Source organism: Ochotona princeps, chromosome 12 (assembly GCF_030435755.1).
Source record: "Ochotona princeps isolate mOchPri1 chromosome 12, mOchPri1.hap1, whole genome shotgun sequence".
Lineage (NCBI taxonomy): Eukaryota > Metazoa > Chordata > Mammalia > Lagomorpha > Ochotonidae > Ochotona > Ochotona princeps.
The window spans coordinates 64,217,438-64,244,803 of NC_080843.1; the positions used below are offsets into that span (position 1 = coordinate 64,217,438).

Sequence of the window (27,366 nt, forward strand, 5' to 3'; positions counted from 1 at the left end):
ACAATGGTGGGGGATTTGCCATATTCTGACTTGATTTGATACACTCATTGCTTTACCAAGTTAGTGTTTGAGGCTCTATTTAGCTACAATTCCCCTGCTCACATTTTTTATGGGTCTCAGGAGATGGAGGTTACATAGCAAATCCTGGAGCTAAATCACTCCTTGAATTACTTTGGGACAATGACCCTGGGTAGTAATTCAAACCCTGGCTGAAACATGTGTAGTCTTTTCCCGTGTTGCAAACCACAGACTGCTTCTTCTCCTACAGTGTGCTTTGCAGACACTACATTCAACAACAGGTCTGGGACATCAATCCCTGGGAACGAGGGTAGCTGAGAGCAAGCACCTCTCCTTGGGGTTCAGATCAACAAGATAAAGGGTCACTACCATAACAATTGCAGACTGTAGACTCCAGCTTTCTTTGAACAAAAAATCCCAACCTTCAGGCCTCCACAGGCACGTCCCTCTGCATTTTCAAACGTGACCTCCCCAGATTGTCTTTCTTTCCATTATTCACGGCTCCTTGACAAGTTATTACTAATTTTCACTGCCAGCTCCCTATAGCAGGACCTGAAGCCTTGTCAAGGAAAAGAAAATATCAACTGAGTGCTTAGCAGAGCTCTGTCTGCTCCAACTGGACTCCCTTTACACAATGTGTCCCCTATGAATGTTAAAGAAACACCATCCCTCCTTTTTTTTCCTCCAAAGCACAGGTTTTATATGATAGAATGACTCTCAACATGATCACTTGCTGTGTGTGTGTGTGTGTGTGTGTGTGTGTGTGTGTGTGCGCGCGCGCGCGCGCGCACATTGTTGGGAGCTAGCAGCATAATGCCAGGCAGGCAGCCTGAGATATTTTGCATAGAGACAGGGCTCTGAGCAGCCCGGTTGTCCTAATACAGACTGCCTAGCAGAAGACACTGGCTCAGTCTGCTCTCCCTCTTCCCTTTGCTACGTGACTTCTTGTAGCAACCTTTGGCCAGGTGCCAGCGAGCAGTGGCACCCAGAACTGAATGCGAATGGCAGCAAGCCTCCCCCTTTCAGCGTCAGTGGGAAGGGAACACGGCCTCCAATGGGAGCCGGCCGGCTCTAGGCAGCTTTGGGCCCAGGGCTGTTTGACCTAAGTGGTTCTGCCAGCTTAGCCCTATCTATAGGCAGGCCCTGGAGTACTGACCGAGTGTGACCTGTCTGCCTGTGAGTCACTTACTGTGCGGCTGACTGACAAGTCCCAGGTGGCATTTCCGCTGAGCTGACAGCCAGGGCTGGCAAACTGGTCCTGTCCAACCCGCTTCCCTGGGGAGGGGATTTGTATGACATTCTGACCTCAATTTAAAGATAGGACAAATGACACAGCCCCATGTCGCCCTGGCTGAATATTATACATCACACGTGGTGACAGCTGCTCCTCCTCCAAAGCCTCTTGAGTCCCCAACAGTAAGAAAGCTCATCACAGAGAGGAGCAGTGGAAGGGCCACCCTTTGGGGGTTCTTCTGTGAGCACATTTCACTATGGCCATGACTGTCTTGTCTACTTCTCCAAAGAATAGGAAAACGCACATAAACCCCAGAAAGTGCAAACCGCAGTTCAACATGGAAAATAAAATAAATAAAAAGCAAGCAAACAAACAAAAAAATCAAACAGACACAAACACAACACACTTTAATTGACAAACGTGACTTGGGAGAGTGCTGCTCAAGAAAAGAGCTAAGTGTGTGGGACAGGGAACTCCGCTTTCATTCACTCTTTCCAAATGCGCCTCAGTTCCAAATAAAACCAGAGATGAAGAGGATCTTAAACATTGATGGAAAATACGTATTAGGGAAAAAAAAGCTGCATGGATGCAAAAGTTATTTGCACCAAAACAAATCTAATTTAATTTCATTTTTCCATGGACGTTCTGAAGTCCCCATACAAAGACAAAATGCTTTGTGTATATTCGACTCCCATTTTGGTTCCTGCTCTGGGTTTGGTCATCATCTTCCTGGGTGTGCTGTGGCAGTCACGGGTATGCCCCTTGTCGTAACGCTTCTGCATGGCAGTCCTCCACTGATCCTGATTACAGGGTACCCTGGGGTTTTAACATGTCTCACCCCCCTTGCGGGATGGAAGGGCAATACTCCGAGCCTCACCAATAACAAACTGCCTCGCCCCACTTCCCCAGCAACCCTTCCTGTACCCTGGCTACAGCATAAGGTCAATGCAAATCTCATTCCAGATGATTTCCAATGCGAATGCATTGTGGAAGTTCTGAAAAGAAAGGGTTGGGAAGCGGGGTGCACGATTGTTTTATTTGCTAATTTAGCACAACCACCCCCAAGAGGAACTGTGCCACTTAAGCCAGAATCAGCTGCCTAGGAGTATTTACATTAACCCATCCAAAAATCTGCTTTGGCAACCAAAGCAAAGAAGAGAGAACATGCCTGCAGGCCAGCCACTTAATAGGGGCTCCAGGTGTTCATGTTCAGGCCCAAAGGCTCCCAGGTTCTGAGCAAATTTAGAAGGGGTAGGGGGTTGTGCGTTTGGGGAAGCTGGAACTAGACACGCCTTTTCCTCATTGAATCCAGGATGAGCACACCCAGAGAGATCCCCAGGTCAACACTCAGAAAGGACGTTCCTTTGAAATGGCTGGAATTCTTTTCGATAACCTCTGCAAGCTCTTGTCTGAGCTTCCACACACATGAGGCCAATCTCAACGATCGTATGGGACTGGGGGCTGGATTTCAGTGGACAGCAGGCAGAAACTGCCACAGGGCCCCTCCGTGCGTCTCCTGGGCCTTCCCTTTTCTGTCTGAGGACACCTGTGGTCACCTTCCTCACCGCTCTCTGTGTCGCAGATCCTTCCTTCATGCCAACTCATCCTCGATCCCAAAGCTATACAGTGGAACAGGTGTGTTCCAGGGTGCATTACAAAGTCACTCCTTCTCCTAACAGTGAAAATCCAAGATGTGCTCTCAACTCTCAAGAAGACAATGTGGGCCCTGATAACGCGACCCAGCTGCCTGGGTTCTGCAGCGTGGCAAATGAGTCTGTGGAGCCTGATCAGGGCAGAGGGACTGTCCCAGGGGCTCCCCCATCATCTGACTGGAGGGGTTCCCTGGTGTCAGAGCCAGGCAGGTAAACATTTAGAATACAGTGCAGAATAGACTTAGACAGTGTAAAGTGTAGGGTAGAAAGGATTTCCGTTATCTGTGAGTCCACAGTGGGACAAGAAGAAGTGCAGACTGGGCTGGATGGCAGCAGCTGCCATGCACAGTGGCCCGCCCAGCCAATGGCCTGCTCAGCGGCGGACAAGCGCTGGTGGGGCAGCTGGAGTGGGCACGCGGGATGGTCACCTGGAACTGCCCGTCAACACTGTAGCTGAGGTTCAAATTCATGTTCTTAGGTTTATAACCGTTGTGTGTAACGGGTGGTTGCCTTTTGTGAATTCACTGTGATCCAAAAGTTCATGTCAACTTTACACAAACAAAACAGGAGGCAAAGCCAGTGCGTTGTCTGCCCAGGACGCAGCTCACCTGCAGCCGGGTGGACAGAATTGGCGAGTTTCCCCTACAGGGGCACGAAACGGACCCGCCGCAGTCCGATGGGACAGGTCTTTCACGCAGCATAAACCCCCCTTCCTCCTCTCTAGCAACAACTTGTTCTGCGGTTGACATATTGGTGAAACAATGTTTTTAATTTCACACCTCACAGAGCACAGCTGAACGCTTCATAATCATGTAAACAGAAATCAGGCCAAGCACTGCAGACAAACGGGGAGGGCGACAAATGGCTTCCCCAGCGGGGTCTACTCCGGGTTTGCGAGGGAATATATAACTAACCAACTGGTTGGCTAAGGCCACAGAAATATGTTTTTCTGGCGTTCGGGCGGTTGCCGCCAGTCTCAGCCCACCGAGACCTGTGAATACTGGGTGTAACAGACCGCAGTCTCTCTCCTTGGCTCCTCTGCCGGGAGCACTCGCCTCTTACTTCTTCTTGGCTTTCTTCTTGGTGGTGTCGTAAGAGCGGACTATTTCTTCTTGAGTCACAGCTCCGTGCTCTTCTTGCGAAAAGGCGTAGCCATCTGCAAGAGAGCACAAGAGACGGTATGGTTAGAGGGGTTGGAGGTGCGAGCTGGGCCAACGAGAAGTTTCCTTCTGGGGGGAAGGCTGCAGAGCTGTGGGTGCTATGTGGCCTCCATAGCCCAAGGGCTGCGTTCCTGGAAGGAAAAGGAGTGGCCTCCGGTGGCCTCACGAGCTCAGAAGGCTCTGACGGCAGAAGCAGCTGTGGGGAAGGCTCTACGGGATGAGTTTCCTCCAAGGGCACTCAAGGTGCCTGAAGAGCTTTGGATTTAAAAGATGACCTTAGGGGTTGGTTTGTGGCAATTAAGCTGCTGCCTGCAGTAGTGGCATTCCATATGGATGCCAGTAGGAGTCCCAGCTGCTCCACTTCAGCTCCAGTTCCCTCTTCAAGTGCTTGGGAAAGTAACAGAATGGCCCTAATGCTTGGATCTCCAGCCACCCACATAGGCGACCCAGGTGGCATTCCAGGCTCCCCACCCAGGGCCAGTGCAGCCATTTAGCAAGTGAACCAGCAGATGAAAAAAAATCTCTCCCTTTCTGTAATTTTCTTTCAAATAAATAAGCCTTTATTTTTTAAATGTAGGTTTATTTTGGTGTTAAAAATGCTGAAGTCTGGACCTGGCACAGTAGCCTAGCGGCTAAAATCTTGCCTTGCATACACCGGGATCCCATAAGACCAAGGGTTCTAATCCTGGCCGTACACTTCCCATCCAGCTCTCTGCTTGCGGCCTGGGAAAACAGTTGAGGTTGGCCCAAAGCCTTGGGACCCTGCACCCGCGTGGGAGACCTAAAGGAGGCTCTGGGCTCCTGGCCTCAGATCGGTACAGCTCCAGCCATTGTGGTCATCCATCAGATGGAAGATCTTCCTCTGTCTCACCTCCTCTCTGTATATCTGACTTTCCAATAAGAAAATAAATCTTTTTTTTTTAAATGCTGAAATCTATACACAGAAGTCTATATACGGAAGTTTATGCACAGAATTCATATTATGTGTTTTAATGTTAGTTATTTCATTCTATTTGAAAGGCAAAGAGACAGAGCTCACAACCTGCTGATTCAATCACTCCCTAAATACCAACAGTAGCCAGGACTGAGACAGGCCAAAGCATAGGAACCAGAAGCACGTGTGGGTGGCAAAGGGCCAGTGGCTTGAATGACCTCCTTCTGCCTTCCAGGGTGAACTTTAACAGGACCTGGGGATGGCGAGCACAGCTGTGAATCCACCCCAGGCACTCCAGCCTGGCATCTGGGCATCTTGGGAAGTGGGCATCCCAGATGCCCACTTGGGAAGTGTAGCTTAACTGCTGTGCTGAACACCCACTCACCCATCTCAAAAATTATTTTTATACTAAAACAAATGCGTCTTTCAATTCTATGTTGCACAAACTTCTGGCGGTCCCCTCACATTTCTGAGGGGTCACGGTTGGGCTCAGTGTGGACAGCAGTGGGCACTGGTCAGAGGTTCTGTGTCCCAGTGCCAGTCTAGAGTAGTACCTCATGCTGCCTGGTGCTGCAGGCTGTCCAGCTAATTTACAAAGCTGTAAACTCGTCAAGGAAGATATACACACAACACACGGCACTAAGAGTTGGCCGCGTGCACTGGAGGCTTGCAGTGTTCCTGCTTTTCAATCGGCTTGATTAAAACTGGTCAAAAGGAACGGGAGTGGGTTTATTTTCATATAAATAAAGAGCAAGATCATATAACAAAATCAAGAGCAATCTAACATCTGATTTTGTGGCTACTGGAAAAATGCTTCTTATAATCAACCCCAATGATCGCAATAAAGTAACACTTGTTAGAAGCTATGTGCAGGAGGCACTGTTCTATATACTACTGACAAACAGCTCTTAATCTTCTCAGTAACCCAGGAGATGCAGCAGAGCGTCCTTCCCATTTCACAGGTGGGGGCATTGAGGCACTTGTAACAATAATTTCTTGCCTAAGACCACAGATGAAGAGATAGCAGCCAAACTGGGGATGGAACGGGGCAGAACGGATGTTAAGACTCCCTTGGGCTAACCTTTTCCTGGCCAGGGAACAGAAAGTGCCATTCTTCAAAGCAGCCCAGCAAGAGCTTGGCAGTAGTGCCTCCGATCCCTGCAGGTTTACGATTTATCAGTGATGCACACTTTCAAAGGAGAAATCGAAACCAGAAATGGTGCCCATGGATCAGCACCTGGATGGCTGGCGAGAGCTGGCTTCAGCCAGGCAGGGAGATAGCCTTGACACCACTGCATGGTAGCGGTGTGGGGGTGCAGAGGAAGGGGACAGACTTCAGGAGATGACGAGCTGTTCCCCTGCTCTGAGCACCCGCAAACTCCCTGATTGGACACCCTGCACCCATGCAGCCACTGCCGCCTGAGAAAACCTGAATGCTGGAGTGGCCGTCCCAGCATTCAGGGGCTTGTCTGCAGAGGTGATCCAGGGTTGACTGAGGACAGGCGGAGGCCAGCAGCAGGGAGAAGGGCCCAGACCAAGGAGGAGAAGGAGGAGAGAGAGAGAAGAGGGGAGTGAAGGCAGAGCAAACCATGGGATGGGAGAGAGGGGTGGGAGGCATGGAGAGCAGTCTTCCACGGGTGTTCCGCTCCTAACAGACCAGAAATAGCACACCATATGGGAACTACACAGAGGTAGCTTCCAGACCAGGGTTCCCAGGTGGTGGGGCACACAGAGCAGCAGCAGGTCCCCCAGGAGGGGAAGGCACCTGTAGGGTTGGAAGTGCTTGCTCAGCTGCTCCAGCTTTCCAGCTCCGGGCTCACAGCCAGTGCACTTGAACTTCCTGAGGTCAGCTCTGCATGCAGGTGGCTCTGCTTTGATGCTCCTGTTGATGGTCTTCTCAGGATCCACTGGCGAGAGCTCTGACGAGCAACCCCTTCTTGTCACCCCTGCTCCCTAGGAACCTTGAGATTTCTGTCATGTTGCTTGTTCAGAGAGCACGGGCGGGACAGGGAAACTCCAGGGCCTGGCTTGGCTGCTCCCAGCCTCCCGCCTCTGCCCAGCACACCTCCTGTCCCGCCCTACACAAGGCGCTCTTTGTGAGACCTTTTTACTGTAGTCCAAGAGGAGATGGTGTGCCCAGCGATGCTTCAAAGCAGAATTCAGCCAATAACACTGTCTTCCCTGCAAACGAGGCTGGGCACTGTGGTCAACTTAGGCCGCTTTTGTTCGCTGATTTTTTGAAAAAGGAATGTTTCTAATAAACCTCAGATGGGTTCTGAGGTGACAACGTGGCGGCTGCGTCTAGGTGGGATAAGCCATGGGAGGCTCAGCCCTGCCTCTGCGGCTGGAGCTGTCTGCCGGAATCCCTTGGCCTTCTCTTTATAAACCCTGCCCTTGGCTAGCACAGGCGTCCTGAGCTCCCCACCTGAACATGACTTCTGGACTTCTGAGCTTTCAGCTTGGGAGGTGGAGGCACTGGCCATGTGACTGCATTCTTTAAGCTCTCTGGTGTCTGGTTTCCGGCCCAGGAGAAGCCCAGGTTTCTCTCACAGCTCCAGGCTTGTCTGCAGCTCCCCTGTACTTCCTTGGTCAACCTCGCCCAGGCTGCGGAATACCCTCCCCTTCACTGCTAATTTCCACTGTGCACCCAAGGGGAGGGCCTCTGTAGCCCTGCTCGGAGAGAAGGTGCCTGTCTTGGCCACCTGTCCAAACAGAATGATGTAGTAGTCTTTCTGTGCCCATGGGAGATGGGTCCAGGACTCCCAGGGATACCCAAACTGGCAGGTAAGTGAGTGTCCTACATAACAGGTGTAGAAATCTTTGCACACAACTTGTACACATCTCCCTGAAATACGCATCCCCAGATGACAACATCTAACATGTGGTGCAATGTGAATGGTTGCTACGATATGCCGATTGGGGGAAATGACAAGAAAAAGACTCAATATAGTCACTGGGATACTCTTTTTTCTTTGAGTTGGCTCAATCTGTGGATGTTGGCCCCTTGGTGTGAAATGGAGAGGGTGGCATGTGCGTCCTGTCTTTTACGGCCTTTTATAAATGGGGGTAGGACAGTTGAGGGTACAGGGTGGAAGGAAATGTCTTGAAACATTAAACACTATTCTCTTTTCTTTTACCTAAATAAATAAATGTTTTAAAAGTTGTAAGTGGTGCGTGGTTAGCTAAGCAGTTGAGATGTTAGAGGACATCTGTGACCCACACCGCAGTCTCCGGGTTGACTACCTGGATCCAGCTTCCTCATCATTTTGTAATATTTTCTCTGCTTGCTTAAAAATTATATATTTATCTGAGCCATAGAGGACGAAGAGAGAGGGGGGGTGGTGGGGGTGGTAGGCAGGGGAGAGATAGAGATGGAGAGATATCTTTCATCTGATGGCTTACTTCCTAAATGGCTGTAACTTCCAGGGATGGACCTGGCTGAAGCCAGGAGCATCTTCCAGATCTCCCACATGGTACAGGGTCCCCCCAAGGACTGGGGCCATTTTCTGCTGCTTTTCAAGGCCATTGGCACGGTGCTGGGTTGGAAGTGGAGCAGCTGGGACTTGAATTGGTGCCCATATGGCACACTGGCACTACAGGCAGTGATTTAATCTGAGAAGCTGCAGCACCAGCCCCTGGCTCCGGCTTCCTGCTAATGCACACCCCTGGAGGCAGGGATGGCTCGAGTGACTGCGTTCTTGCAACCCACGTTGGAGACCTGGGTTGAGTTCTTGGCTCCCAGGTTTGATCCCATGCCAGTTCTGTCTGTTGTAGGCATTTGGGGAGTAACCCAGCAGCTAGAAAATCCTTTTCTCTTTCTCTCTAAATAAATGTTTTAAAAACAAGAGGTAGTTGGCCTCATGGGTTTAGCCTCAGGAGTAGTGGGGTTACCTCTCCCTGGTTCAGGTCAAATATCTCCTTCAGGGAGGCAGGCCCAGGAGAAGATGCAGCAGAGCAAAGGGCACCAGCACCAACCAGTCCCCTGCCCTCCACCTGCCCAGGCTTTGCCTCCAGGCTGATGTGATGTGCACATCAGCTCCCCAGGCTGTCTGATGAGCCTTTAACTGCCTTCTGCATTGAGGCGGGGAGTTCAGGGGAAGCCTCCAGCTCACCACGTTTCCCATGTTCATTCATCTTTCAGGAAGTCCTGACAGCCAGCACATTACCATGGGGGCAGCCTGGACCTGGCCCAGTGGTTTCCTGATGCATGTATAAGGTTTGGGACAGATGAGGAAGGCAGAAGAAGACGGGGCAGGGGAAAAGGGGAGCAGGTGGACTTCTTAGTTGTTTTATCTCCTCTGAGTAGGACGTTCAGTGAAGGCTATAAGAGCGTATCATCCTTCTCTCACCCTTATTATTCGAGAATAAATGTTGCCTGAAGTAGCACACCATGGATTCTGAGCTCTAATAGCTTCTTAAGAAATGCAGCAGTTTCCTGTCTGGACAAAGTTTCCTGCAGCCATGGCAAAGGAGGTGTACAGGACACTCGGGGACAATGCTTCCAGGGAACCGAAAGCACTGCCAGCATCAGAGTTTCTCTCTCCCAGGTCCTGCTTCGTACTGCTTTAGCTGGATCACTAGGCTGCAGAAGCAGAGGTAGCAGGTGGGGCACCGCCATGGAGCAGGCCTGAGCCCCCTCTCTCACACATGGGACACGCCACTTGGGATGATGGGGAGATGGAAGGCATCACGAAAGCTAAGTACATCTGTGAATACCTGCAGGGAGATGAGCGGAACCTGCTGCCTGAGATACCTGCTGCACTCTGAGCACAGGGATGGCTCAGGGAGTATTCTTGCTATGCCAGGTCCTTCTAAATTCCTTTGAGAGGGAGAGGAAAACAGGCCACGATGGAATACACGAAAGACACAGGGGGGTTGCAGAGGGAGGGACCAAGAGGTGTGAGGGCATTGCCTAGCAAGGCAGCCTGGGAACAACTTCTCCCACTGCTGCCCACCCTGGGAGCCAATTGGTGGGTTGGCAAACAGAGGCTGGTGAGATGCCAAGCAGGCAGACGTTCACGGCTGCTGACGGTCCACTCCTCTGGTTGGCAGGTGCCAGGGAGGGGTAGCAACAACCATGTGAGCAAATGTGAGGCCGTTCTCTCTGGGACTTTCAATAACTCAATATTGCTGAGCTTAAACAAACAAAACAGTTCATATATCTGAGTTTGAGCGCAGTAATTCAGAGGTACGATCCATTCAGAAATAGCCTTTAGAGAAATCCCCTTGGGAGGCTGCGAGAAGGAGTTTTACCTTTGCAGGATTGTCACCTTGATGATTCTGTCGCTTATGCCACTTGATTGGGAAGAACCCATAGAGCCCTACTTTTAAAAGTGCACCTCTCACATGGCGGCTGGCTGTGTCCTTAACGAGAACCACTCAAGCATCCAGGGGACTTCCTGCCCTCTCCTGCTCCACACCCACTACTTACGGGGGACACTCTGGGAGACAGAGCTGCCTCGGAAGAGGGTTGGGGGTGTCTTCCTGCTGAGCCTCTTGATCAGGCGGTCACGCTCATTCATCCTGCAGGGAAAACAAACCCAGTCAGTTTCCAGGTCTACCCAACACCACTGCAAGAGATTGGATGAATAACCTCAGGTTGTTAAACCACAGAGAAAGGTGCAGGGTGAGAGAAGGGTGGCCCACAGCCAGGCAAGAGTCCCGTCGTTCAAGTCAGTCCAGTATTTACAGTAGGTTGATTCCATGGCGAACTCTTCCAAAGGGTGTTCTTTGGAGAGCCTTATGGTGCAGTGGATTAGGCTGCTACCTGCAACACTGGAATTCCATACCAAAACAACAGCTGGAGTTGTGATTGTTCCATTTCTGCATCCCTGCTGATGCACCTGGGAGGCCAGCTGAGTGGGCCCTGCCACTCACCCAGGAGGCCTACACGGAGTTCTTGGCTCCTGGCTTCAGCCTGGCCCAGCTCTGGCCACTGCAGCTACTTGGGGCGTGAACCAAAAGCTGAAGGATCTGTACATATCTTCCCCACCTCTTTACATGGTCAGCACTGAAGCTTGTCTAATTTGGGCACTTTTTTTTTGTTTTGTTTTTTACACGAACAGTCTTTTCCCACTGGTTGTTTTTACAATTCCCTTTGATTCTGGTGTTTTGCAGTTTCATTACAACATACGTATGAGTAGCCATAGATTTGTTCTTGTATCCTGCTTGGATACTCAAGCCTGCAAAGCTACAGTAACTCCAAGATTTGTGCATTTTCACTTATGGAAACGACCAAATATTGTCCTTCCCTCATTCTCTATTTTTGCTCATTTTGGAGCCTCTGTTAGATGGATCTTCCTCATTCTTTCACACCTTTTCTATGTTCTTCCTTCCTTCAGCTTTACTGAAACCATTTGAAAAGTATCCACTGATTTAAATTACTTATCTTTTCATGCCCATATATTTTATTTTTTCCACCACACCCATGGTCTTACATACTATTCTCTTGTTTTTGGCTTTCTGTAACTTCTGTAAGACTCCTATAGACTTTCCTTGCCTCTCCAGGTCTCGCCGAGTTAACTTCCCTAGTTGTGGGACTGAATGGCTCTCCTTCATTAGGGTGTGTTTCTGATGTGTGCCTTCATTCTTCAGAATGGCTTCTTTTTTGCTGCACCATGACTGTATGGATTACAGAAACTTCTATATTAATATCTCAGCCTGGGTTCCAGCATCATTGATAGTCATCTCAACTTGGACCTCAACCATAGCATTGGGCTTCCAGTTTCCAGTAGGCAATTCTTCCTTCTACCATTTTCCTGGACACATAGTAGGACTCATTATTTCTTTGTCAGTGTAATGATTAAACCATCCTACTTTGTTTCACTAACATGGCAGTTCTGTAAACATGTGCTATTCCATGCCCAGTTCCCACTCTAAGTCACATGGGACTGAAGTCTTTTATTCTCTGGCTTTATTAAACCCTGGTCTCCTTTTTTTGAGCCCATTCTAAGCTTTGAGAGCCCCGTGCAGTCCCCTCTCACCTTGCTAGCTTTGCCGTGACTCTGTTCATAGTACCTGGATTTCCTTTTGAGTTTAATCATGTTTTGACAGTGTGCTTTTGCTTGTATTTCACCCAGCATGTCCATGTGTCTGAAAAGCTCTTTTAGAGGTAGCTGAGTGCACTAGATTGATTCTATCTGGTTTCCATATGGAATCTGTATTTCCCCAATCCAGGTACAAGAGCATACCATGGTTACACAGCTTTCTGAACCACAGGAACCTTTTCCTAGAGTTTTTTAAAGGATCAATGGACATGACAAGCCTTAGGCCAGACCATGAAAACGGTGGAAGAGACTGTAACGTTTATGTCCTGCTGGAAGGGCCTGGCCTCTTTAGGGACTCCAATGTGGACATGTTAGAAGATATTCTTTTCTCAATTTATTTTTCTTCTTTCAGGGAGAAAGGATCATTGTGAATAGACATTATTAAAATTTCTCATGAACCATAGTGTTGGAAAAGTTCAGGACAGAAAGAGGTAGAAATAAGCATGCTAACATTTACTGTTTATGGCATGACATCATCAATATTCAATTTGGAATCTACCTGCTCACAAACACATAGGAAAAAGATGAAGAAAGGACTTCAAGTGTTTGATTGGGCTAATTTTGAAAAATAAGAAGAAAATTAAAGAGGAATATGAATTGAGCCTGGCACGGTAGTCTAGTGGCTGAAGTCCTCAGCTTATATGTGCTGGGATCTCATCTAGGCACCAGTTTTAATTCCGGTACCCCACTTCCCACCCAGCTCCCTGCTTGCGGCCTTGGAAAACAGTCCAGGATGGCCTAAAACCTTGGGACCCTGCACCCACGTGGGAGACCCAGAAGAGGCCCTGGGCTCCTGGCTTCAGATTAGCATAGCTCCAGCCTTGGGAGCCACTTGGGGAGTGAATCATTAGAACATCTTCCCCTCTGTCTCTCCTCCTCTCTGTGTATCTGCTTTTGCAATAAAAATAAATAAATCTTTAAAAACAGGAATATAAATTAACACAGGGAAGGATAACTAAACTAATGGGATTTTTTTCCTTGGACAGATTTTAGATTTTTATTTATTTATTTATTTTAAGTGAAGAATTTTCAAGAAGGGTTTCTGGTCTAGCAGTTAAGCCGTGGGTTGGGACACCAATGTCTCCTTTTTGGAATGCCTGGTTCAAGGTCCAGCTCTGCTCCCTGTCACAGCTTGTGCCTAATGCTTAGCCTGTGAGTCAGCAGGTGACAGCTAAAGCTGGTTTCCAGCTGTCCATGTTCCAGACCCCAGCTTTGTCCCGTTCTCAGTCCTAGCTGTTACAGACATCTGGAGAATGAATCAGCAAAATTCATATCTCTGTTTCTCTTTCTTTATAAAACAGTCTTTTAAGGAGAGAATTCTCAACAAAATCACAGGGATAAAAGTTCAGTAGTACAGTAAAAGGATTATATATCACAACCAAATAAGATTTATCTCAGGAATGAAAGAGTAGTTCAGTATTTAAAAAAAAAAAGGAAGGTCTTTGATTTTCATTTCTTCAGCGACACACTGGTCATTTAGTAACACGTTATTTAGCTCCACATTGTTGTAAATTTTCTTTTTTTCTTCCTGTTGATTTTTTTATGGTTTTTTATTTAAGGGGATGTATATTAACTGTGTAATAGAGACTATCACATACAGATGTGAAGATACAATGTAGTGTGTATCTCTACTTACAAATCAAAGATGGATTCCCAATGAAACTGTTGAATGTATCTTGACAATAGGATGATGGACTCTCTGCCATTGTCCATGCCTACAATGTCAGGATAGACTTAAATAGCAGAATGATGGGCTTATGGCTGATTGTGAAAGAATTATACCATTTAAATGACATGAGAGAAATCAGTGTATGTATAGGAGGGAGGTATTTGAGGAGGAGGGAAGGGAAATCCCAGAGCCTATAGAACTGTGTCATGGAATAATAAAATAGATAAATAAAAAATTTAAAAAGACCAACCAATACAACACATCACTTTATAGGTCACCTTCATCAATGCAGAACAGCATTTGACAAAATCCTTCATGATAAGAATAACTAGGAAAGTAAGACTATAAAGAAAAGTCCATAAGATGCTAAGAAGCGTTCATGAAAAACTCACAGTTAGCATCACACCCACGAATGAAATGCTGAAAGCTATCTCTGCCCAGCAACAAGACAAGGATGCCCACTTTCACCACTCTGTCCAACACATCTATTGAGGGTTCTAATCAAAATAATTAGGTAAGGAAAATAAACAGAACACATCCAAATACAGGGAGAGATGTACAATTATCTCTCTTTGTAGATGACATGATCTTATAAGAGCAATTTACTTATCAAGGGATGGGCATTAACGGCACTGTCTCTTAAGCCCCCGCTTGGGATGACTGCATCCAATACTAGAGTGCCTGGCATTGAGGACCACCTCTACTTCAGATCTAGCTTCCTGTTAATATACCTGGCAGGCACCAGAGGATGGTCCAAGTACTTGGGTAGCAGAAACTACTCATATGGAAGACACTATGAATGTATACAATCATAATTTTCAATTGAGATAATACTAATTTAAAAATGATGAAGCCAAAGAGTTAAAACCTCATAAATTTTAAGAAAAAATGAGTAAATCTTCATTCCTTTGAATGTGAAAATATTTTATCCAAATACAAGCAAAAGAAAACACAGATAAATTGGACCTCATTACAATTAGAAACTCAAGGGCATTATCAAGGGACTCAAAAGACAACCAAAAATGGGAAAAATATTTGAAAATCACATCTGATAGGGGTCTAGTACTGGTATTATATAAATTATCATTATAACTCAACAGTGAAGAAAAAGAAAAATAATTCAATTTCAAAATGGGAAGGGAACTGAACTGATATTTATCCAGAGGAGATTAATCATACAAACATGGCAAAGTACCAACATGATTAGTTATGTGGGAAATGCAAACGAAAACCACAATGCAATCCCACAAACCTGACTAGCACGGCTACTAAAAACATCCCCAAAACAAACTGAATCAAACAAAAAGCGTCCAGAGAATGACAAGTTCTGGAGAGGATCTGCAGAAACTGGAACTTTCTCACCTAATTTGGGCGACTGTGAAACGGTGTAGCTCTAGTTTCTCATTAAGTTAAACACACAATTATCTACTAGTCAGAATTTCAAGCCTCAGCATATACTCCTGAAATTGAAAAGCAAATATTGGTACAACAATATCCATAGCAGCACTGATCACAGAAGCCACAGGGTGGAAATAACTCAAATATCTACCAACAGAGGAAGGTTATTAGAAAATAGGTATTCCACACAATCTGATATCATTCAGTCGCAAGAATTCAGTACTCATACGTGCTGTAACTCATAGGCAATACAACGCCAAGAAGAAAAAGCCCAGCCCCAAAGCCCGCCCATTGTATCATTACGGGAAATGTCTGAATAGGCAGCTAGGTAGACAGAAAGCAGGTTAATGGCTTGCAGGGACTGGAGGACAGGGAGGTGGGGACAGGGGAATGAGGAGCGACTGCTGAAAGCAAAACAGGCTTCTATTTGGAGAGCTGAACAAGTCTGGAACTGGACAGCGGTTTGGGTTGTGCAACAGTGTGAAATGTGATCACGTGCCCTTATAAGCTATTGTGTACTTTAAAATTATTTTTTTAAATGCACTTACTTGTTTTTTTTTTCAGAGAGAGAGAGGGAGAGAGAGAGAGAGAGAGAGAGAAAGATCCCAACTGCCATTTCTCTCTCCAAATACCTACCAAGGCCAGGAATGAGCTAGGGCTTAAGTCAGGAACTATGAACTCAATCCCGACTTCCCATGCAGTTCAGAGGGTCCCAGGCACTTGAGCATGACCAGCTGCCTGCCAGCCTAGGAGGCTGGAGTCAGGAGTTAGCTAGATAGAACCAGCAACTCTGATAAGTGAACTGAGAATCTTATAAGCTATCTTACCCACCAGGCCAAATGCTGACTCTGTGAATTTTAAACACAATTGTTTTAAAGCAGAAACATTCTATTAAAAACTAAAGGGAGGAGTGAGGTGTTTGGCTTCACGCTTAAGATACCTGTAGCCCAGAGTGGAGTACTTGAGTTGCACAGCCACTTCTAACCTGATTCCATCTTCCAGCAAATGCAGACCCGACAGGGAGCAGTGATGGCTCAAATGGTTAGGTTCCTGACCCCCGCCCCAGAAAAGACCTGGACTGAGGCCCATGGGGAATGAACTGGTGGACAAGAATTTGGTGTATCTGTCTCCCAAATTCTTACATTTCTAAAAAGAGGAGGACTGGGTCCCCGATCGGGACAAATCCTGTCATCACTCAAACAGCTGGTAAGAGTGCCGTCTCCATAGCTTTTTCTCCAGGGTGGGAGGATGCTGGAGTTAAAGTGTTCTGATTTTTTTTTTTTTCTTGCTGGCTTAAACATTTTTCTAACTGGGATCTCCAATGCCAGAGGTGTTATGTACAAGTAAGTTTGCAAGAGGTATGTGCAGTCTGGGCGCCTCCTTGATAATGATGGTGAAACTCAATCTCACATGGCCCTTACAAACAGGCTCTTTATAGAAGGTGACATAATTTAAAGGAGGAGTTCTGTTCTTGTCGTAGAAATGAGCAGCCTTGGGAAGGAGCGGAGACCTGAGAAGGGCTGCACTGGAGAATAAGCTCTTGTGTCCACATTTCTGTTAGGAAGTGAAACCTGCCAAAATCACACACGTGTGTCTGCTGGAGAGCACGCTCGTGTAGTAAAAAACAAATAACAGCAAATCTGAGTTGAAGACTGTGATTCCGTCAGCTGATAAGGATCACGGCTGACATCACAACAAAGCCCAAACAAATAGGTATTCTTACAAACTCACTTTTAAATTAGCTGCTGCACAGTCTTCAAAACAGATGTGACAGCAGGTCTTGTCATGAAATAAGCTAGCCCACAGCATCCTGTCTTCAGAAAAGGTCAAACTTCTACCCGTTCGCCAGGCTGTTGAAATCTCAATTTGTTTTGAAGGATCCTTACAGAACAGCATTTTATAACCTCAACTGGTAACTGTTCTTACTCATTAAAATGTGAACATTTGGAACGAACATCCCACGTTCAAGTGTATTCCTGATCTACCTAGAGTTTTGTAGTCAAAAACCAAAGCTTAGTCACACGTACTTGTGTAAGGAGGAACATAACAAGAATTTTAAAGGGTAAATTTTCCTGTCTAATCAAGAAATTACATCTATTTTATGTATACTAAACTAGAAACCCTTCAGATATTCTGTTCGATGGCAGAAAATGATTCTTCATCCCCTTTGTCAATCCACATGCATCCCACTTCATTGGAACTTGACTTGCTGCCTTCTCTCATTCACTATTCTTGAGACCCTACTGTAGGTGAGACAAGGTTTCCCAAGACACAGCTTCTGCCTCATGAAGTTCAAGGTCCCCAAAGAAGTTAATTGTGCAAACGCCATAATATAAGGCAAAGAGTGCCCTACTAGAGATCATGTTGGCTCAGCCATGACATGGAGGAGTAAAACACTTGGAACAGGTTTGGGAAGGCTTCCAAAGGCACTGACATTGAAGTTGTAGCCTATACAATGAGATGGTTCTTGGCTGGATCAGCAAGATGTAAACAGGAACAAGGACAGGTTTAACGGGAATGATGATGAGTCTAGTTTTAAAGTTAAGGCCTCTGAGACTTCAGGAAGTCACGGAACACCAGTGTCTGAAAGAGGTCTAAGCTAACGGTGTTATAATGAAAATCTACGGGAAGTTGGTAGAGTGAAGAAGAAGCAATGAGCTCCTGACGGTGGGCAGACGCCAATGGACCATGTGTATGAGTTCCTGGAGGGCTTGCTTTCTTCCCCTGGAGCCAAGCCTTTTGCTTCCTCTGCATTTTTTCAAACAGATTCTGTCTTGAGCTGAAGCAGAGTACAGGTTTAAAGAGATAAAACTGCATTTGTACGTTGTATTTACTGATGCATGCTGCAAATCATTTCTTCTTCGTTCTCCATAACATGGTGACGTCATTGTATTTGCATCTGTCCATGCCCAGTGCTAATCTCAGAATAGTGAATTCTATGATGATGATTGAGATAATTCTTGTATGGTATTCATTAGGAATGACAGATTGCGGCCATCATCCTTGTAATTTTCTTAGGAAACTGGGCTACAGAGAACATGGTAAGCAAACCTATGACTCCATACAATGGGATTCTTCATTTTCTTTTGAATTCTCTTAATTATGTTTGAGTTAAAGCAGTACCTAATGTGCTTTCAAGTGTGCAGAGAAAATACATGATAACTATTTTAGATGTGAGGGTAAGGAATGACAAGAGGCAACAGTTTTTAATTCACTCGGATTGGTAAAATGAGATCACCAGCAGACTGCAGTAAGTTATGGACATATCATATGATACTTAGAGCAACTTGTAACAATTGCTGTACTAATATACTCAGGACATAGTAGATACATAAAAAACATTCCTATAATTCATACAAAGGTAGCACATAGAGAGCAGAAATGAAAGATATAAGTTACCACTATTAGAAGGGAAATGAAGTATTACTACAGATCCTGCAGATATCAGAAGGATATTTGGGGTGACTACAAACAACTCTACATGTGTGGATAGGACAATCAGGATGAAACAAGCCAATTCTTTAACAACAACTACTACTACTAATAATAATAATAACTACCGAGATGCATTTGAAATACTTTTTTAAAGTTTTAAAATTTATTTATGATGGGGAGACACAGAGAGTGAGGAGTGATCCAGCCACTGGCTCACTCCCTAAATACCTCTGTTGACCAGTGCTGGGGCCAGGATGAAGCCAGGAGCCGGATGGCAGTGAATGAGCCACTTGGGCTGTCACTGCTGTTGTGGAGGGTCTATGTTAGCAGGAACTTGGGATCAGGAGCCAGAGCTTGGTACCAAACCCAGATGCTCCGATATGGGATGCAGTGTCCTGCCAGCATCTTAATCACTTGCCTAAACGCTTACCCCTGGAATACTTCGCATAGTGCAACATCTCTTAATAAAACTGAACTGATAGGGTTTCATTGGAGAATTCTACCAAATCATTAAAGCTCCTATATGCTCGCTTTCAGGAAACAGAAGAGGAAAAGATACTTCCCAGGTCACTTACGCAATCAGTATTTCTTCATACCAAGTAGTACAGAGACAATTAAAAAAAAAAACACAGCCCAATATTCTCCACGAATATAGATGCAAAAACTGGAACAAAATATCAATAAATAAAATTCAGCAAACGTAAGACTTGCACAGTATGAACAGGGAAGACCAAGATTAAAATTTTTTGTAATCAATATATCTTTTAGTTTCATTTCTCACAGACTTTTTGAGAAATGAAAAACAAATACAGATAGCTGTGGTACTAATGAGTTCAGCAGAACTGCATTATGTAAGGTCAATATAGAAAAAAATCACTTGCATTCCAATACACTAGCAAGGAACAGATGGAATCTCACATTGAAAGCATAATGTGAACCTGACCTGGTGACCTAGTGGTTAAAGTCCTCACCTTGCATGCGACAGGATCCCATGTGGCCGCCAGTTCTAATCCTGGTGGCCCCACTTCCCATCCAGCTCCCTGCTTGTGGCCTGGAAAAGCAGTCAAGGACAGTTCAAAGCTTTGGAACCTTTTACTCATGTGGGAGACCCAGATGAAGTTCCAGGCTCCTGGCTTCAGATTGGCACAGCTCCGGCCATTGCGGCTGCTTGGGGAGTGAATCATCAGAGAGAAGATCTTCCTCTCTGTCTCTCCTGCTCTCTGTATATCTGGCTTTGCAATAAAAATAAATAAATCTTTAAAGCAAATAAAAAAAACAATGCAATTCAAAACTGCTCCAAGAAATGTATGGAATACTTAGGTATAAATCTAGAAAACATTTACAGATTTTGTACACTGAAAACATAACTCTAAGGAAAGGAATTTAAAAAAATCTAGGGGCCAGTGCTGTGCCATAGTAGGTAAAGCTGCCACCTACAGAGCCAGGATCCTGTATGAGTACCGCTTTGAGTCCTAACCGCACCACCTCCAAACCAGCTCCCTGCCAATGAACCTGGAAAGCCTCAGAGGCTGGCTCAAATGTTTGGGCCCCAGCACCCATGTGGGAGACCTGGAGGAAGCTCCCGGCTTTGACCTGACCTGGCCTGGCTCCAGCCCTTTTGGCTACTGGAAGTAAACCAGTGGATGGAAGATCTCTTTTTCCCTCTTCATGTCTCTCTCTGTGTAATCCTGTAAATACATAAATAAATCTTAAAAAAGAAAAAAGTAATTCTACCTTACAGGAAAGGTGACCCAGATTTTATGCAGCTACAGACAAGAATATACTGGTAAATGTGTATTATGTGTTTGTGTATGAAGGTAAAATAATTAAAAACAATTTTGGGAAAGAAAAACAAAATAGGTCAGTATTGTGGTGTAGCATGTAAAGCTATCCCGTATAATGCCAACATCTCAAATGGGCATTGGCTCAAGTCCCTGGTGGCTGTTCCACTTTCGATCCAACTGCCTGCTAATGTCTCCGAGAGATCAGCAGAGGAGGACCCAAGTGCTAGGGCCTCTGCAACGAAAACGGAGACCAGAAGAGCTTCTGGCTTCAGACTGGTCCAGATCTAGCCTTTGAGGCCATTTGGGGAGTGAAGTTGCTGGTAGGCGATGTCTCTCCCTCTGTCTCCATCTCTCTTTAACTCTGCCTTTCAAATAAGTAAATAAATAAATAAATACTTAAAAAAAAAGAAATGGAAGGAATCTGTCTGATTTTAAGACTTGGGCTACAAGTATAGTAATTAAGGGTGTGAGGTATAGAGGGGGGAAGAAACACCTCGAAGAATTGAACAGAGAACCTGGAACCTGACTAACATGCCCATGTAATTTTTGTCAAAGATACAAAAGCAATTTCATGGGAAAAGAGTCTTTTCAACAAATGGTGCTGGATCAACTATGCGCACATGCCAACCACTTCCTTTCTTCAGCCACAATCTGTGTTAACACAAAAATTAATCTGGCATGTCTGACAAGGATTCCAGACTTGATAGTGAATATGAAACTATACAACATTTAGGTTTGAATAACACCTAAAAAAACAGACATATGTGTGTGTATTTGTGCATGTATCTTCGATAAACCTAGTTTAACATACAGCCCAAATCACACACCCACAGCTTTGATATGGTCTTAGATAGCTAGTTCAGGATCATGAGTTTGGAAGCCACACCTCCCCCGCCTATGTAATAGTTTGCAAAGAATGCATACCCATCACTACCTGGGACCTGGGCCTGGGTGTTGTATAACCACTCCTTCTAAAGCCTCATAGAAGCCTGTCCTGGGAAGGTGTTCTCTCTTTGTCACTCTCTGACTCCAGGCCTCCCCAGTACCTGCTTGCTCTGTCTCCCATGGACAGACTCCAAGGACAAAGGTAGCCCCTGAACATGGGCCCTGTATGTCTGTATTCTTCACCCTCTGCTCATTGCTTGGGCAAGTCAGTGAAGATGCAAATGCTAAAATACTTTGTATTTCTAATTTGTGCACTTTCAAGAGTTCCAAGAAAAGTGAGGCCTAGGATTAATAGAATGTGGGCAGAGAAGCCAGGGAAAGGTAAGTTTATAATTTTCTAAGTGTGCCCAGGTTGTTTGCTGCAGGTCTTTTAGGATAATGTATATTGCTGGAAAAGCCAAAGTGTAGTTATTCAGTTTAACAATGGATTTCGTGGTAATGGCCATTTCTTCCTCTCAAGGCTTTTATTCAGACTGGATTGCCACTGTGACTTTTCATTTGCTAATGTCTGTTTTCACCAGATGAGTGGTTGCCTAGTAACTGGAGCTATTAAGTGAGAAGGTACAGCTCCAAACAGGCTAGTGGTTCCCAGAATAGTGGGTGCTGGCATCACCAAGCTGGGACGCTAAAGACTACTTCAAACATCCTACACTTGTATCCAGTGTGATCTCTTTTACTCTCCGTAACAGCACACTAAGCAGTCATTGAAAAACAAAATGCTAAATGTAAAACTTCCACAAATCCATCTATTACACTCTTGGGTTTTATGCTAGAGAAAAGAAATTGCAATGTTCACACTAAGCCCTGCCTAGAAGAGTTTTTAAGGGCTCCATTCCCAACAGCCCTAAACTGAAAACTTGGATAGCCTCCAGCAAGCAGACGGTGAGGTGCGCTGAGCTTCATTCACGCGGTGGACTGCTGTCGGGCCATGGACAGTAGGAAACGCTGCCACGTCTGAGCTCCATCTAAAGATTACCTATGACATAATTCAGCTTCCATACTGCCCTTGGAATGACAACATGACAGATTCAGACAATAGCTTAATGACTGCCAAGAGTAAAGGGAAGGAAGGAAGTAGGGCAGGCTGTGGGGCAAGACGAGAACCCTTGGGAAGTAGACGTGTTTTCTCGGTGGCCTGGGTCAAGGCTGAATTCCTGATTGTGACATACGCACCATGGCTTTGTAAGATGCTACCATTGGGGGAAACCAGGCAGAGGGTACAGGAGACTTCTCTGTGATTTCTTACAACTGCACGTGTACAAGGATCTCCTGATGCAAAGTTTGAGTTAGAAAAGCCATCCCTGTCCCAGTGCCGTGGCCTAGCGGTTAAAGTCCTCGTCTTGAACATGCTGGGATCCTATATGGGCGCCAGTTCTAGTCCCGGCAACTCCACTTTCCATCCAGCTCCCTGCTTGTGGCCTGGGAAGGCAGTGGAGGATGGCCCAAGGCCTTGGGACCCTGCACCCATGTGGGAGACCTGGAGGAAGTTCCTGGATCCTGCCTTCAGATCAGCACAGCACTGGCTGTTGCACTCACTTGGGGAGTGAATCATCGGATGGAAGATCTTTCTCTCTGTCTCTCCTCCTCTCTGTATATCTGACTTTGCGATAAAAATAAAATATATCTTAAAAAAAAAAAAAAAAGAAAAGCCATCCCACGTGCTCTGCCCTGTCCCCTTCCATTTCCTATTCCTCCGCTGTCACCCCTTTTGAACAGTGTTACGGGATGCTGTCTGGCATGCTGCTGAAGCAGGCACAGGGCTCTGTTCTGTGTCCACAAACGCACTGCCCCAGGGAGAGGCTGTGCACCCAGCACGGCCGTCCTGACCTCATTAGCTGAGTAGGCAAAGCAGCATTTGAATGACAGCCCTGGTGCATATGGAAACTATTACCTCATTCCAGGCCTTGCAGTGAGGTAGCCCGGCTCCTCCCTTACAAGCCTGCACCACTAAGCCTAGGAAAAGGTCAGCCTGGAGTCACCGGGCTGTTAGGAACAGATAAATTAGCAGGACACCTGGCTGACCTGGAGAGGCCCCAAGCAGAAGGCTGCACAGTGGGTTGGGAAATCCCGGGTGCCACAGAGCAAAGGAAGGAGTATCCAGGAGCTGAAGTTGCTCACAAGGATGCAGCTTGATTACTGAATGAGTTAAAAGGTCTCCCAATAACATTCTACATTCACAGAGACGACCACGGCATTTCCCTCTGCAAATGTCACATAAGAAATGCAGATATCCTGGCTTCCTTTCACAGGTCATTCCCGGCTTTGCATTCCTCCTGCAGCCTGTCACACAGCCTTCCTCGTGGTTCCTGAAACACTTTCATATCTTCCTACCTCAGGGCCTTGGCACTTGCCCTCTCTCTGCCAGGGATGTTCTTCCCACAGATACAGTTCACTCAAGACCAGTCTACGCTCTCTTTCATTTTCTAAATCCACACCAGACAGCAATGCCTGGGAGGAAGTAGACGCTCGGTAACTATTCGTGAAAGACCTGAAGAAGTGTAGAGCTGAAGGAATCGTCAGTGGAAGCCTGAGCTGGAGAGGACAGAGGATCAGGATGGAGCTGGCCAGGCTGCTTCACCCGCATCCTTGGGACGACGTCCTGGATGTGCCTGTGGCCTGGGATAGGGAGGAAGGAGCTTGACGGCTGACTCGCCAAGATCTTCTGCCAGGGAGCTGCTTCTTTATAAAAAGACTTTCCACAGTCACAGGGCTACGGGTGTGGATCTTAATACTGCTAAGGAGGAGGGGATGCTCCTCTGGGAGACCCCTGGGATGCCTGTGAGCCCAGAGCTGACACTCAGGCTCCCTAGAAGTGTTGAGAATAGTGGGTGTAGTTGAGGGACACTTACATGGGCATGGCAAGAAAGGCAAGTAGAGAGCTCAGAGGTGGAGGAGGGGGCAACTTAGGAAAAGATAATCTCACAGTGTCTAATGGTCACCCCTAAAAGTAAGTGGGTGGGAGAAACAGCCCCGGATGCCAGCCACACATCAAAGGCAGCTCTGAAGTCACAGAGCTTCATAGCGTCCAACACTATTAAGTACAGCTTCTATGTGCTGGGAGGGAAGGACTCACTGGGATTCTAGAACTCATTACATCTTTAACTGTGAACTTGTCCTTAATGCGAAGAAGAAAACAAAAGTGCTTACTGGAACTTCAGAAGATGCAGGTCAGGTTTGCACATGTCTCCTCCTGGAGTTTAGGTCTGGGCAGTAAACATCTATGCAAATTTACAAAGTCAAACTTTTACAAATTCAAACAGGAAGTCCAACAAACAGAACAAACCAAAGCCAAGCCTGAAAGGGTGTCTCGATCCAATTGTTGAAATAATTAAGGCAAAATGAGCTTGGCCACCAATTAACCTCCTAAGCACTAATTAATGATAATGAGGGTTCAAGGTGTTTGGCAGCAACTGACCTCCTGTACTGCGAAGAGTACCAGCAGGCTGAGGGCCTGTGCAAGACTCACAGGGGAGGCGAGCACAGAATGGCTACAGGTGCCTGCCTCATGCTGCCTCCTTGGGAAACCACACGGCCCATCTGGGGGAGATGTGGTGCGTACACTCCCATCTCCTCCACTGGAAACACAAAACAGGAACTTTGTAAGATCTTAGTCAAGGGTACCTGTTTACCTGATTTCAGACTTGGGTGAGTTACCATTCAGCCACAAGGAGTCCCAGGACTCAGGGAAATTGTTTTTTAAGTTTAAATTCTTCATTTGTGTTCTTGAGGCCTTGTCTAGAATCAGGTGGGATGTGGGAAAATAAGCTGCAGAGAGTGGGGAATTGCATCGGAGACCATGCGCTGGAGTCTCACAATGCAAACTGGAAGACTTGCCCCATCAGGCTCCCACTTCCTCCCAGGTGGAAAGAAGCAGCAAGAGCAGTTCAGGTACCGGCAGACAGAGAAGTCACAGGGCAAAATCGTCTGTGTGCATGTGAGCTTCTCTCTCTGGGACTTAGCCTAGGCCCCAGACATCCCCACATGCTACTGTTTGTTACATACTGTAGGTCAGAAGCTGAACCAGATGAATAAAAGGTAATGTGGCTGCCAGCCTCATTCTTTGTTTTCAAGGCCCCTCACCAGCTCCCAGCAGGTGCTGGCCCCCAGCACCCTAGCAATAGAACAAAGACTTCATCTGAGCCAACTGCCACCCAAGGGCTGCAGGGCCAGATGCTTACTGCTTCCAGCTGGGTTGATGATCTGCCTGGCACAGCTGGATGCTCTGACAGGTCTCTGCACTCAGCCGAGGTGCTATGTAGTCAGTAACATTTCATTTCTCACCAATCTGCACTGGTACTTTGGACTTTGCTTCCTGAGGCCAAGCAGTTGGGCAAAGAATATTAAACTGCCCTGCGTCATCAAAACCAAACAAACCACAAACACCCAAAGTTGAAGGTGGAGGTGGATTTTTTGCCAGCAAGCGAACAGCAACTTGCCAAGGGAAGTCAGCGGCAAGGTTCCCTGTAGAACCATGGCTGCCTTTTACATGATTTTTTTTAAGGTTTATTTGGATGGCAGAGTGAGAGACAGACACAGAGAATCCTCAAATGATCTCAACAGCCAGGGCTGGGCCAGGCTGAAACCAGGAACTGGGAATTCTACCTAGGTCTCCTACGGGGATGATAATGGCCCAAGTTTCCTCTGGGTCCCTTATATTGATTCAGGGGCCCAAGCACCTGGGCTATCTTCTGCTGCTTTTCCCAGGCCATTCACAAGCAGCTGGATTGGAAGCAGAGCTGTGCTGATGGAGAGTAAGACAACAGCACACAGCTGATTGCTCATAGTGAGGCGCCAGCCACTTCTTCCGGAGGAGAGATAGAGAGAGGAAGTAGAGCTGCCGGGATTAGAACCAGCGGCCATATGGGATCAAGGCGAGGACCTTAGCCACTAGGCCACGCTGCCGAGCCCACTTCCACTGCTTTTCAAGCCACATTTGCCTAAAACTGATCAACACAGGATGGACAAGGCTAAAAGACTCCTCAGACAGAGGTCAAGCACCTTGTCTTCTTCTAGGTACAGCAGCTGCTAAACCTGCCAAGGATTTCTGGCAAACCTGTTCCTTTACAATTTCAAACCAGCATGGCCATTGTCTGGAGGGTTGCTTGCTCATGCTTTCCAGCTGGGAGAAGTTCTCAGCTTAATGGTTCTCCCCACAACACTTCTACCCCCACCAAATGAGGCTGTCCCAACAGAGCTTAGGACTCACAGTCTGCAGACAGAATCACGGCAGCTGAGGGTGGGATGGCATCCCGGGAAGAATGGTCAGAAATAATAGTACATAGGCATGCATTTGGCCTGGTGAGTAAGGGGCCTGCACCCCGCCTTGGTGGGCCTAGATTTGATGCTTGGCTCCAACTCCTGACTCCAGCAGATTCCTGCCAGTACACAATTGAGGAGGTAGTGATGATGGCTCAAGTTGTTCCTGCCTGGCTCCCAGCCTCATCCTCCACCCAATCCCTTGGCTGTTGTGAGCATTTGGGGAGTGAACCTTGGGATGGGAATTCTTTTGGTCTCTATTAAGTAAAAATTTAAAATAGAGAGCATGTGGAGCACAAAGAGAGGAAAATTCTTTATTCTCTAATGAATGGATTAAGATTTTTAGGTTATAAAACTTTTAACATTGGATTGAATTTTGAGATTAATTTTTCACACATTATTACCTGGACTCTACCTAGATCATCCAAAAAAAAAAGAGGAAAGAAGAACAGTTCATCCCCAGTGCCCGCTGGTCTTTCTCCCTGATCTGGGAAATGTGGAAATCCAGGAATCAGAGGCACCTCTGCCACTTGGAAGTTATGTCATTTTTTTGTAAGATAAAGAATGACCCAAAACACTGTTACGGACAATGTAAAATGGTACAATTTCTATGGAAATCATTATAAAGGATTCTCAAAGAAATGGAAAATAAAATTACTATATCACCCGCAATCCCATTTCTGAGGATGTTTGCAAAGGAATTTAACAATATGTTGGAGAGATTGTCTTCACTCCCATGTGGGTTCAGTGAAGCACTATTCACAATGGCCAAGACATGGAGTCAATGTAGGTGCCCACTGAAGGATGAATGGGTGAAAGAAGATGTTGCTTACAT

At 46.4% G+C, this 27,366-nt stretch overlaps 1 protein-coding gene across 11 annotated transcripts in view; it reads right to left on the reverse strand.

Annotated features, from left to right (window-relative positions):
* Nucleotides 1-3,573: 3,573 nt before the first annotated feature.
* Nucleotides 3,574-27,366, reverse strand: part of LOC101536302 (phospholipid-transporting ATPase IB) — a 633,219-nt gene continuing 609,426 nt past the window's right edge. For all 11 annotated transcript variants that reach the window (XM_058670954.1, XM_058670952.1, XM_058670953.1 and 8 more), the window contains 2 exons: nt 10,430-10,521; nt 3,574-4,060 (listed from right to left, as the gene is read on the reverse strand). In XM_058670954.1, coding sequence (XP_058526937.1) covers nt 3,963-4,060; nt 10,430-10,521 — 190 coding nt within the window. In that variant the 3' untranslated portion in view covers nt 3,574-3,962. The remainder of the gene's footprint in view (nt 4,061-10,429; nt 10,522-27,366) is intronic.